Source organism: Cyprinodon tularosa, unplaced genomic scaffold (assembly GCF_016077235.1).
Source record: "Cyprinodon tularosa strain WSP-4 unplaced genomic scaffold, ASM1607723v1 ctg158, whole genome shotgun sequence".
In the NCBI taxonomy this organism is placed as follows: Eukaryota; Metazoa; Chordata; class Actinopteri; order Cyprinodontiformes; family Cyprinodontidae; genus Cyprinodon; species Cyprinodon tularosa.
Window position 1 is genome coordinate 932,933 of NW_024038416.1, and position 12,768 is coordinate 945,700.

The 12,768-nt window shown below is 38.1% G+C and overlaps 1 protein-coding gene across 1 annotated transcript in view; it reads left to right on the forward strand.

The window, feature by feature from the left end:
- Positions 1-12,768, forward strand: part of LOC119780264 (FERM, ARHGEF and pleckstrin domain-containing protein 1-like) — a 70,190-nt gene that overhangs the window by 39,157 nt on the left and 18,265 nt on the right. The window contains exons 6-15 of the mRNA XM_038280245.1: positions 182-279; positions 671-785; positions 3,058-3,205; positions 3,308-3,403; positions 3,494-3,657; positions 3,780-3,848; positions 3,937-4,030; positions 5,677-5,887; positions 10,686-10,864; positions 11,921-12,010. Coding sequence (XP_038136173.1) covers positions 182-279; positions 671-785; positions 3,058-3,205; positions 3,308-3,403; positions 3,494-3,657; positions 3,780-3,848; positions 3,937-4,030; positions 5,677-5,887; positions 10,686-10,864; positions 11,921-12,010 — 1,264 coding nt within the window. The remainder of the gene's footprint in view (positions 1-181; positions 280-670; positions 786-3,057; positions 3,206-3,307; positions 3,404-3,493; positions 3,658-3,779; positions 3,849-3,936; positions 4,031-5,676; positions 5,888-10,685; positions 10,865-11,920; positions 12,011-12,768) is intronic.

Sequence of the window (12,768 nt, forward strand, 5' to 3'; positions counted from 1 at the left end):
AATAAATGCAGTTCACAGAAAAGATCACATACAAGTCGCTGATATTTGGAAATGTTAACGACCAGTTAAAGGAATCTGATTTCACCAAAAAAAACATCAGAATTGAGTGTTAAGGCCTGCAGTGTGAACGAAGCCATGTTTTTGTTCCGTTATCATGATGCATGTCTGTGTTTGTGCACAGGTATCTGTTTGCGCTGCAGATCAAACAGGATCTCTCCTGCGGACGTCTGACTTGCAACGACACCAGCGCGGCTCTGATGGTCTCCCACATCATCCAATGTGAGGCTTGCACTGCAGTTTTACTTTGATTGGTTTAAGACAACAAAGCAGTGGCTGATCTGACAACTGTATTTTTTTTTCTTTTAATAGATAAGCTGCTGCTTTTCTTTTGCACGGCTTATCATCAAACATTGTCATGCTGCACATGGCATAGCATTTCAAATTGATTATCTTTGTGTTGCCATGGAGACCCCCTTAGTCTAATGTCTTAATATAATCTTGTATAGCTGCAGCAAAGCACCAACTCATTTCCATGGCTCGTCATTTCTGGACCTCATTTTATATCCTTTTAGTCAAAGCTTGTTTCTGTTTTTTTTTTTTTTTTTTGTGTGTGTTTTTTTTCATGAAGTATTATTTTGAAGCCAATTTCTTTGTTTTCTTTCTTTCACAGCCGAGATTGGAGACTTTGACGATAGTCACTGCCGCTCACACCTGCTGAACAACAACTACATTCCAGATCAGATGCCCCTTATCGACAAAATCATGGAGTTTCACTCCAAGCATATGTGAGTGCCCCATTTTTAAATTGCAGTTAAAATAATAAAACAAGGTCAGATGGTGAACAGACATTTTTCTTCTCAGCTGTGAACAGGAAATGTTTCTGCAGGCTTTATTGTCCCACCAGGATGTTTTATTACATAGGTGACACATTCAGGAAAGCAGCCACTGAATGAATGGGTTCTCACAGTGCTATACAAAGCACTTATGTTACAAAGCAAATATGTTATTGTAACTTATTTTCAGGCTTCTGATAATGCTTGACGTGAGTCTTTTTGTTTATATCTATTCAAGCTTTGTAGATCAAGACATTTTTATCAATATTTTTTTTTTTCGAAAAGTCACAGTCTTGATAGTCATATTGACTCGAAAGAATCAGTGACTTTGATTTTTAAGGCTTATCCCAAGTTGGCTAGAAGTTTTCTGCCTTGTTGATATGCTACTGAAACCAACTGAGGTCTACATCGGAGTCCTTGATCAATGAAAACATTCCCAAAGGATAATGCTGCCTTCTCAATGTTTTGTATTTGGAGATGCTGTTTTTAGTGAGTGTGAAAACTCCTGCAGGAGACTAACTTGTTCCCAGAAGAGATTATATGCTTCTTTTAGATCACCGAATGACACACACAGCTGTGTTTAGTTGGGTTAGTAGGATAAAAACCCAGTTTTTCAAGCTATTTAGAGGATGGATGAAGCAGTTTGTGAGAAGTGAATTCAAACTCAGGGTTTTTTATTGCACTACTTTTTCATCCTATCTAGTTTAATGCTGTTGGGAGTATATTACTGGAATCCTTCCAGGTCTCCTCACACCATCCAGTCACTCTAAGTATTTCTCCTAAGCTATTAAGGCAGAAGCTTTGCCAACACTTTGTTGCCCTTTGCGTCAAAGTGGGCCATGAGCATACAGCGGTCAGCTCCTGCAGCTTCAGACAAGCTTCACTGCTCTCTTTCAGTTGCCTTTTTTTTCACAGCTGATAGCGATAGCCTTGGCTCCTCTGGCTGGGTGCCACATTGAGTTAAATCCCTTGTTAAGTGGCACATACAGGAAACAGGAAGGCTTATCTACTGATGAGAATTAGGAAAATTAGTTAAGGTGTGCAGCTCCCAGCACAGCCCCTACTTCTAATTCATATCTTCATAGCTGCTCTCAGATCTGTGGAGCTTTTAACCTCGAATAAAGAGAAACATATACAAGTATTATGTGTAATAACCTTAAAAAACTTCATTTTTTTTCATTGATTGATTGATTGATTGAGAGATTGACTTAATGGATCCAAAACTTGCAGAAAGACAGAAAACTCAAAAATAAAATTATGACAAAAAACAAGAACTAATGTTATTTATAAGAAAGTATTCTACTACAACATCAGTGTGAAGTAAAGAGTAAAAATATAGAATATATTTACAATGAATACATAGGACTACTGATTAGGTAACTCTATCACTTTTTATGGTTTTTAGGAAAACATCCTGAAATGTACTTTTTTTGAACAAAAAATTTGTTTCTGACTCAAAATGTTTTTAGTATTTCCTAAAATATGACAAACCAATGTAAAATGTTGTTATAGTTCATCCTGTTTGTTCTTTCCTCCAATTGCATTTCCAGGTTTACTTGTGGCTTTAAATTTTAAGAGCCACTTCACCACAACACTAATTTTTCGCTCCCTTGATTACTTGATTTCTCTACCATTCATTTTCTCTATCATACCATTAACCACAACTACCATTAATTACATTCAACATATTTATTCTATGCATTTTTGATACTGTTTTTTAACAAAGATTGTTTTAAATGCAACATGCTTGACAGCTTTTAATATATTATATATGTGGTTAGCATGCTTGGCATGGTTAGCATGCTTGGCATGGTTAGCATTACTATAAGTTAGCAGAGCTAGCATTACAAAATGAATGCAGAAAACTCTTTACCTGAGATTTCCATCAAGTTCATTCACAGATAAAGGCTGAAATATCTTTTTTTTAGCCTGTAGCCTTCCTGTTATCTGTTAAAGTCATAATGACTTTTTGCAGTCTGAATGAACTCCACTTCTAATGAAGATAGATTCCTTTAAAATCCTTTATATAGCTTAAACTTGTCAGCTGTAAAGTATCTCATCACAAGGTAATTTCTTTGGTGCATCGCTATGTACAGTGTTTCTGAATGACTTTTTGTGTGGAACAATATATTTAAATTAACTTATTTGAATAACGTTCAATAGAGATGCATTTTTGGTGAAAACAACAAAAATGTATAACTTTATATTGAAATGTGTGTTTTAGAGGTCAGTCACCCGCAGAATCAGATTTTCAGTTGCTAGAGGTCGCTCGCAAGTTGGAGATGTACGGGATCCGCCTGCACCCTGCCAAGGATCGAGAAGGAACCAGCTTGAGTCTGGCTGTGGCTCATACAGGCGTTTTGGTCTTCCAGGTCGGCTCACTAAGACAAATGTGAACATTTTGTTTCCTAGCTTTCTCCGCCCCAGAAAAAAAAAAAATATTAAAAGTTTTTTGACGTGCATCCTCATTGTAGACACACACGAGGATCAATGCCTTCAACTGGTCCAAGATTCGCAAAATGAGCTTTAAGCGAAAACGTTTCCTCATCAAGCTCAGGCCGGATCTAAATGTAGGTAACGTTTCATCACAGTTGGAGAACCCAAACCGCTTCAAGGTTTTTTATTTATTTATTTATTTATTTATTTTTATGTTGCTTCAGAGTTCCTATCAGGACACTCTGGAGTTTCTGATGGCCAGTAGGGACTGCTGTAAAGTCTTCTGGAAGATCTGTGTGGAATATCACGCCTTCTTCCGCCTATTTGAGGAACCAAAACCCAAACCCAAGCCTGTGCTCTTCTCACGAGGATCGTCCTTCAGATTTAGGTGAGCCTTTCTTCCATCGTAAAGCTGTTCTCCTACAGGACTGCAGACGCTTAATTACCTAATAGTCTGCTACAGCTCTTGCAGAGACACTCATTATTATCTTTCATGTGCTTATGCTGCAGCGGCCGCACACAGAAGCAGGTGATTGATTACGTGAGGGAATCGGAGTTCAAAAGGATCCCGTTTGAAAGGTAGAGGCTAGAGATATGTTGGACTCTCTGTGTTTAAATAAAGGTTTTAATGATGTATAACGTTGACCTACATTATCCAATCTGCCAGGAAACACAGCCGGGTCCGATACAACAGTCGAGTTCAACACAACAGTCGTTTGTCGCCGCTGCCTTCTCCTCGCCACCATGAAGTGCCATCAGAAGTGAGTCTTTGATGGATTTTATTTTGGCACTCGATAGCAAAGCATTACACTATAAAGAATTACTCTTCACGTTCGTTTATTCATGAACTGCATGCGAATTTACAAACTTAGTTTTAGTTGCAGGTTTTTGGTAAAAACACGGCCCTATTGCGTTGACTTGAAGGTATAGTGGAGGATTTTCACAAATTTTTCAAAAGACCCACCCACTGTTTAAAAAAAAATCCACATGTAAAACACTGTACCCGCTCCTGAGAGGGAGCGCCCGTTGAATTTGTGCACAAAAACGTGCACTAGCCATTTCTCCTTGTGCACGCTCTGTTTAAAAGTTGCTGTTTTCATCGCTCATACAAGCTTAATTTTTCAAAGATTTTGAATTTTTCCACTATGCCAGACTCACCACTGGTAAGTGAAAATAGGGCGAGCGCGTAGGATGGCCTTACGTAAACATATCACCAGAATGATTGACAATTAGGAGAACCACTTATTTTAGTGATCCACCCGGAAAAAGAACATCAACCCTTATACCTTTAATTTATGTTTTGCCAAAAAGAATTTGTTAAACTTTATGGGAATTTATGTGATTCATTAACACAAATACATGCATACCTTTGAAGTGGAAGAAAAAAGATACATAATTTTAAAAAGATTATACAAATCAAAATTAAAAAAATGGTTCACCCACCCTTTACTCTAAAACTGCTAATTGTAATCCATATGGACTTATTCTTTTGACAAAAGCCACCTGTTTTTTTAAAAAAAAGAGACCATATGTGTGTAATGTAATGATATTATAAATTAGCGGTTGTTAAAGGCTGAAACTGATTTTTTAAATAGTGATCAATAAATGGAGGAAAAAAACTGGATAAAGAATTTGAATGAAAATATAATATTAATATCAGTTAAAAAGAAGAAAATATGTTTTATCCTTATTAGTGTATAAATATTCACAAGGAAGATTATTAGAAATTTAGATAAATAAATAAAAATGCCACTCATTGATAGAACATTCTGTGTCTTAAAATAATGGTGTTATTTGTGTTGGATGCTTCTCATACATCGCAGAAATTTGGAATTTCTTTATCATGCTAATCATCAAAAATTCTGCATTCCTCCAAAAAAACAAAAAACAAAACTCTTCTTTGTTGGAATGCTGACATGAAATCAAAGCTAGGAGGGCACTGAAAATGTAAAGCTTAGATGATAAATTGTCCTTGTGACATTCTTGGCTCTTTTCGAATCCACTGCCTCTGCTCTGGAGGTGTGGAACTTAGTTTTCACGCATTCAAATCAATTATCTGGTAAAAATAAGCTTTTGTTGCTATTATCGAAGCCATGTTGTCCAGACAGAATAATAAAAAGGTCATGAATGTTCACCTTCCAGCAGCTACAGCAAAATAAAATGGTTTCATATCAAAGGTTATTCATATCTGCCTCTAAATTAGCAACATTCACTAGATTTTGTTGTATTTATTGCATCATTGTGCATTTATTTAGCTTAACATACATCCTTTGTATTTACTCCTAACTAGGTAGTTTTAGGCAAGGCGCACTTCTTTAAAAGAACCACTTTTAAACGTTATTAATGGGGGGGCAAAATGTTACTCTTAATTCCTTAAACACTTGTCTTTTTTTACTAACCCTATCAGAGTGGTGTTCCTGAGGACAGACTCAGTTCTTCTCCTCGGCGCCATTGGAAGGAGTCGGTGCTTGTCAGCGCTGAAGATCCAGCAGCTTTACAGGCTTCAAGGATGAGTCCTGTCCAGAGAAACGGCTACGAAGACAGAAAGGGGTCTGTTTCCAAGACTGAGGGATCAAGAGGGTCAACACGACAGACGTCCCCCGAACATCTTAGCCAAGGTTCAGCATCCTGGGCTGCCGCAGGCGGCCGCTCCGCCATCACTGGTGTAGATACTGAGCTGAACATGGGAAGGGAGAAAGCAAGTAGAGCAAATAACAATTATGGGGAGGAGGGCATTTTGCGTCGGGGCTCCGGTTCTCAGCAGGAGCATTTTCTGGGTAAGATGCAGTACAGGGAGTCTCCTTCCTCCTCCAGGGCTTCCCTTAACAGTAAACATGAGCCATATTGGTCTCTCAATCAGTCACGTCCAAAGTTTAACCTTAGTCCTGGTTACAGCACTGTGGGGGAAATCAGAGGGAATGAGAAAGACAGGCAGAGCAGCAGCCATCTACCATTGAGTACTGCAGCCAATCCTACCAATAAACCCACCCATCGAATACCGTCTCTCAGTTACACGGAGCAGAATGGCTACACATCCCCCTTAATTAATGATGCAAGATACTCCCCCGACCCGAGCAGATCACCTCGCTTACAGAATTTCCAAAAAGTACATCAAAGCTCATGTATAAACCTACATCAGGGTCCATCTCCTACACGTCCGGTTATGTCTCGGGCCGAGCGCATGGCTGCTCTCGAGCGTCGCATGATGGCCAACGGCCTCTCTGCACCGAGCAGATCCGCTGGCGGAAAGAAGCGGTTAGGAAAGATGGGAGTCAAACACGTGGGAGATGTGCAAATGAGTGAGGGCTCCACCACCAGCGGTACTGAGTCAAGTGAGTCTGAGGTGGAGGACAAAGACAACTGCAGTGGCCCCATGATGTACGACAGCACAGCGGAGGTTAGTTCCCCCATCCCAAGGAACAAGTTCTCCTTTGGGAGCCTCCAGCTGGACGAGGATGCAGAGGATGAGGATGGGTGTCATAATTTTAGTGATGAGGAAGGTGGACAGATTTTCAGCTGTTAATCACGAGGCTGAAAGCTGGGCTTGGGGAATCCCTCGGTTTCCTTGTACTTTTTTTCTTTTCTCAATTATGTCCAAACAGACATTCACAGCTGCCTCTTTAGGTTACCACATTGAATATATTCCTATTTTAAAACAAAGGAAAGCAGATGGTGATTTTAAAAATATAAAATTGTGCAATGCTGTACAAGCTGCAGAAGACTCACCCTAGTGCCTATTTATCTCAAATGTGAAATATCAGTTGATCAATGTCCATGATCAATTTATTTATTTTTTTACCCTTTTCTCTCTATAAACAGATATTAAACAGATATTTTTATAGTGCCTTGCAAAAGTATTTACAAATGTTATAAGTTTGACTCAAATTGTATGCAATAGATCAAAACACAGCAGTGAAAAACTTGAAAGGATAAATAATAAAGCATAGTTCCCAAATTTCTTTTACTAATAAAATCTAGAAACGATCTCCCATGCAACTCTGCTTTTTTCCTGATATAATTAAAGAACATTCAATAATTCTAAATGGATTCCATCAACAACCAAAAAAACTGTAAAATATGTGGGCATTTGTTTTCATTCCCCCTTATTCAGATAGCCCTGATAACATACAGCAGAAACTGGCTTATCCCTTTAGAAATCACTTAAGATTTTGATTGATCAGAGACATTAAAAACCTGTTCCTGTTACTGTGAAATAATTTGAATTTCACTTTTTATGTTGATCTATTACCTAAAATCCCAATGATAAGCCTTTCTTTGTACAGTTGGTCTCATTTCAATGCATTATTTACAAAAGAGACCTGTTTGCATATATAAAAAATCACAAGATATTAAAAAATGTGTTGGTTTATAAGCTTTTGCAAGTCACTGTAATTTTCTGTTTTCAGAACCTAAACTTCCTCATAAATTTTTTATTCATTTAAGTCTTTAACTTGAAACGAAATTTAATTATCCTTTTTTTTTTCTCTCTCTAGATATCTAGATATCTTTATGATTATAGTCCAGATTCCTCGGAGGTTCTGTATATATATATATATAAATATATATATAATATATATATATATATATATATATATATATATATATATATATATATATATATATATATATATATATATATATATATATGCAATTGTTGCGTATTCAGTTACAGAATCAGTTATTTTTAAATCCAAGGGAAACTTTGAATTGTTTGATTTCTGTCTTTGTCATTGTCAATGCACTAAATATACCTCAAAGCAACAAGTAAAATAGATCTTAATATTTTTGTATTAATTTATTGCATTGGTGACAAACTGTTTTCTCGGTGAACGTAAATACTGTATGTGCTGTATGTGATGACTGATGATTTCTCATTTTCTTGCATGTTTTTATTTTTTTTGCAATAGTTACTTAAACTTTTGCTTGCAAGGTGGCACTTCACTTTTTTTCTCTTTGCACTTTATGTGTCTATTGTTTTGATTTGCTATAACCTTTATGTTACACCTGCATTTTTATTTCTGTGTCCAATGTTCACTGTCTGCATGAAGCTATTTTTCTCATCTCTGCATTTCTGTGACAGGTGGAGGGGGGGTGACAAGTTACCATTCTGCAGGTTCCCTTTTTCTGCAGTGATCTGGTGAACTCTTAAATCACTTTGAAGCAGGGAAACAAAAACGTGACAGCTTGTGCATATCTGTGTAAAAGACACTTGAAGGCATTCATTACCTCAATGCATAAAGCCTCTGGATTCATTTGTCTTAGTAGGCTGCATAGTGCCCTTGGAGTTTTTTTTTTATTTTTTTAACAAAAACAGAGTTGTTGGTTTTATATGTATCTGCACAAGTATTTACAGCCCTTGCACTTTTTGACATCATTCATAAATTCTATTTACTTTATTGCGATTTTATGTGATCCACACATGTATGTGAAGTAGTGCATGTTTGTAAAGTGGAAGGTAAAAGCTAACCTAGCAACCCTGATTGCTAATGTGTATTACTCAGGTTTAGTTCTGCACATGATTAATCAGAACTGCTCCTTTCTAATCTGTTCAGGGAAAGGAGGAATGTTTAGCAGTATCTTCCAACCTAATTGGGTAAAACGACACCAAGTGCCCTCCTACCAAAATTTAGTTTTAGCCAATCATTGTAACAAATGAAATGGCTGCAGGTGCCATGATGACCTAAAACTGCTTACATTTATGTCCCCTCTTTGTTTCTCTGAAATCATCTGTTTTATCTTCTAATAAATCAGATGTGATAGCAGCAGCTCCTCCCGCAATACCATGTTTAATTATAATACTTATGGGTCAAATTTGAATGATTTTAGATTGAGCAATACAAGACGGTTTCTCTTTCTCCTGGTATTTTGAAACTCACAAATACAGCAAGACTTGACCTTGCATGCAAGGTTAGGTAAGGGGAAGCACAAAAAGAAATATCAAAGCTGCTGCATTAATTTTACTCTGATACCCCCTCCCAAAAAATATGAAAAATACATTCATTTTATTTTCTGCGTGAAATGCAAAAGATCACTATCAAATTCCTTCCATTTGACAACTATGCACTCTTTTGTATTGTCTCTTACATAATATGTGATAAAATGTGCTGAAGTTTGGGGCTGTAACTTTGCAGAGTGAGGAAACATTAAGGGCTTTTAAAACAGTCAGTTCTCTGCAGGTTTTATTCCACTAATTGCTTCCTATACATTAGCTGTTTATGATCACTGTGGAACAGGGATGCTATAATGAACACTACCCCATGTAACATCAATCTTTGCATGCTCTCAGTCTAAGCTTATGAGAGACACTGAGTGTGTTTTTTTTTTTTTTTTTTGACCGCTGGTGTCCTTCAGGGTGTGCAAAAGGTCCACGATGGTGGCATTATGCACACCGTCCTGTTCTGTTCTAACTGCATGTCCTCTGCTGTATGTACTGTAATATGCATGTTGCTCTATATTTCACTGTAATTTATCTTTTCATTTTCTGTGCATGGTATGCATGATCAGAAAATTCAGCTGTAAATCTAAGCTATTAAAAGCAACCTAATAAACATTATGTGAAGCTTTTTTTTACAGCTCTGTGCAACAGTGCAATTAGTCTTAAAACTGATTTGCATGCGTCTGTCACTGTCATGTTTTACATCAAGCAAACGGTTAAAAATCAGATCATCAGAAAGGTTAGTTTTGTTAATTGACCATTTTAATATTTTTCTTGTGCTTGCTTAGTTAGTTTTTTTGTTTTTTTATAGTCTGGTGCTGATAGTTGATCTTAGGTATTTTTCGCCCTTTAGTTTTTCCCTTTGAAAATCTTTTTCATGTGCAGCACATATGCAGATGTCGTTAATGTGTCTTTAAACTAGTTTTGGTGCTGTTGTAGTCGTGCCTACACACAGAAGATGACAGAGAAGTAGGCGTGTTGCAGCCACAACATAGTAAGTAAGCTGAGCCAGCGTTGGTGTAGATGACATTAAGAAAGTGGTTCTTCTCGATCGGCCTGCAGTATTTGTCTCAGCTTGTGCCTTGATTGATGTGCTGTAAAAAGGCTGTTGGAGCTGAGTTGAATTTGAAGTGAGTCATGGCTGATTTCTCTTGCTTTCTCTAAACAAAACCCTTCTTCCCAGATACACCTCACAGGAATTTAATATGTGGCATCTATTGATTGTTGAAGCTTCAGTTTCAATTTCATTTGCAGACAAATATCTTTTTTGAGTCACTGGATTATGTATAAAACCCTCAGGTAGTAAAATACACTATAACTTTAAATTTGTCCATCTTTCTCTAATGTGAAAAAATGCAGCCATCTGGGCTAGAATTACTTAGCTATGTCAGCTCATTTGCATAACTTAATTTTTATTTTTTTTCCTAAGACTAATTTACACTTTTCTCCCTGCTTGTGGATTTGGTGTGGCTCCACCTTAGGCGTGGTTCCCCACAGCCCTCCACTGTCTGGACACCCCCATGGGATGGTGAATGGTCAGAAGTCCCTGGAGCTGTGCAGCCACAGTCTCGACGGCCGCCAGCCTTCGCCTCTTACCAGCCCGCTGCTCAACGACGCCTGCAGTATCCGCACCGATGATGAGGATGAGGTCCGGAGGAAGGTTTGTACCCAGTGACTGTGTCATGGACTGTTATTTGAATTTTTCCACACTTTGTCACATTACAACAACAGACTTAAATGCATTTTTTAAATAATGTATATAATTGATTATAACAGGTGGTGCATGATTATAGAATAGAAATACAATCCAACTTTATTGTCATTGCACTTTCACAAGTACAAAGCAATGAAAAAATTCTCTCTGCATTTAACCCATCCTCTTGGGGATTAGTGGGCTGCCATTGGGTGGGCCCCGGGCATCAGTGTGGGGTTAAGTCTCTTGCTCAGGGACCCAGAGTGTCAGTCTGTGACCAAAGCGCAATGCTCTAACCACTAGGCCACCACTATATGAAGAAACATGATGCCTTCTGCATTTCTGTCAGCCTCAAAGTTTCAATTCCTTTCTACACCCAGAGGCCAACATTTTTGCTCAGTCATGTTTTCAATTAACATAAAAGGCCACAATTCCCATCTGCATTTATGTCTAAAGTTTGACATGACTAATTAGAAGCATTATTTCTTTATTTAAATCATGATATTTTAATTTGTTTCCTGGATCTCTGCATCTCTTTCTGTGCTAAGTTTGCACCCATGATATACTTTATATGTTTTAATTGAGCAATTATCTAAGACATTTTGTATGTATGATACTCTTTATTTACTGATGTTTTCTAAGGCTTAACTTCTGAGGCCTTAATAAAACTTAGGAGGTTAAATTACACACCTTTGGACTCTAGTTACTTATTACTCCATTGCACTGGATATATTTAAAGGCATTGAAGTAAAAGGGATTAAATATAAAGGATCAAGATGCTTTTGTGGATTTTATTCTGAATACCTTTGCAGTGTTTACTCTCATTTGAGTCTCCTTTGGTCCATCACCTAAACCCCCAACCATACAGATGGAAGTTTGATGATTACATAAAAAAAATGGTAACACTTTAGTGAGTGTATGAACCCTTTTCAAAGAAAAACTATGTTTTTCCTCATATCTAGTTTTAAAAAGCACATGCTGCTGCTTTCTTACCTTCTTCTCTCATTCATGTTTCCTCTGCAGAGGTTCCCTACTGATCGAGCCTATTTCATCGCCAAAGAGCTGCTGACCACAGAGAGGACTTATCTGAAGGACTTGGAGGTGGTGACTGTGGTAAGGAAAGCCCACACCAACAACCCTCTGTGCTGCCCCATATCCCCCACATCCTTGTTTTCCTGGGGAGAATCACACACATTATTTTTGTTTTAGCTGCTCTGTTCTGCAGCACGGCCGCTCCGTCACAGAGATGAGCAGCGACACACAAACACTTTGGCAGAAATGATTTAATTTCTTATTCATTCCCCATACCCCAGCTCTGAAATACACTATATTGCCAAAAGTATTTGCTCACCCATCCAAATTATTGGAATCAGGTGTTCCAATCACTTCCATGGCCACAGGTGTATAAATTCAAGCACCTAGGCATGCAGACTGTTTTTACAAACATTTGTGAAAGAATGGGTCGCTCTCAGGAGCTCAGTGAATCCCAGCGTGGAACTGTGATAGGATGCCACCTGTGCAACAAATCCAGTCGTGAAATTTCCTCGCTCCTAAATATTCCACAGTCAACTGTCAGCTGTATTATAAGAAAATGGAAGTGTTTGGGAACGACAGCAACTCAGCCACGAAGTGGTAGGCCACGTAAACTGACGGAGCGGGGTCAGCGGATGCTGACGCGCATAGTGCGAAGAGGTCGCCAACTTTCTGCAGAGTCAATCACTACAGACCTCCAAACTTCATGTGGCCTTCAGATTAGCTCAAGAACAGTGCGCAGAGAGCTTCATGGAATGGGTTTCCATGGTCGAGCAGCTGCATCCAAGCCATACATCACCAAGTGCAATGCAAAGCGTCGGATGCGGTGGTGTAAAGCA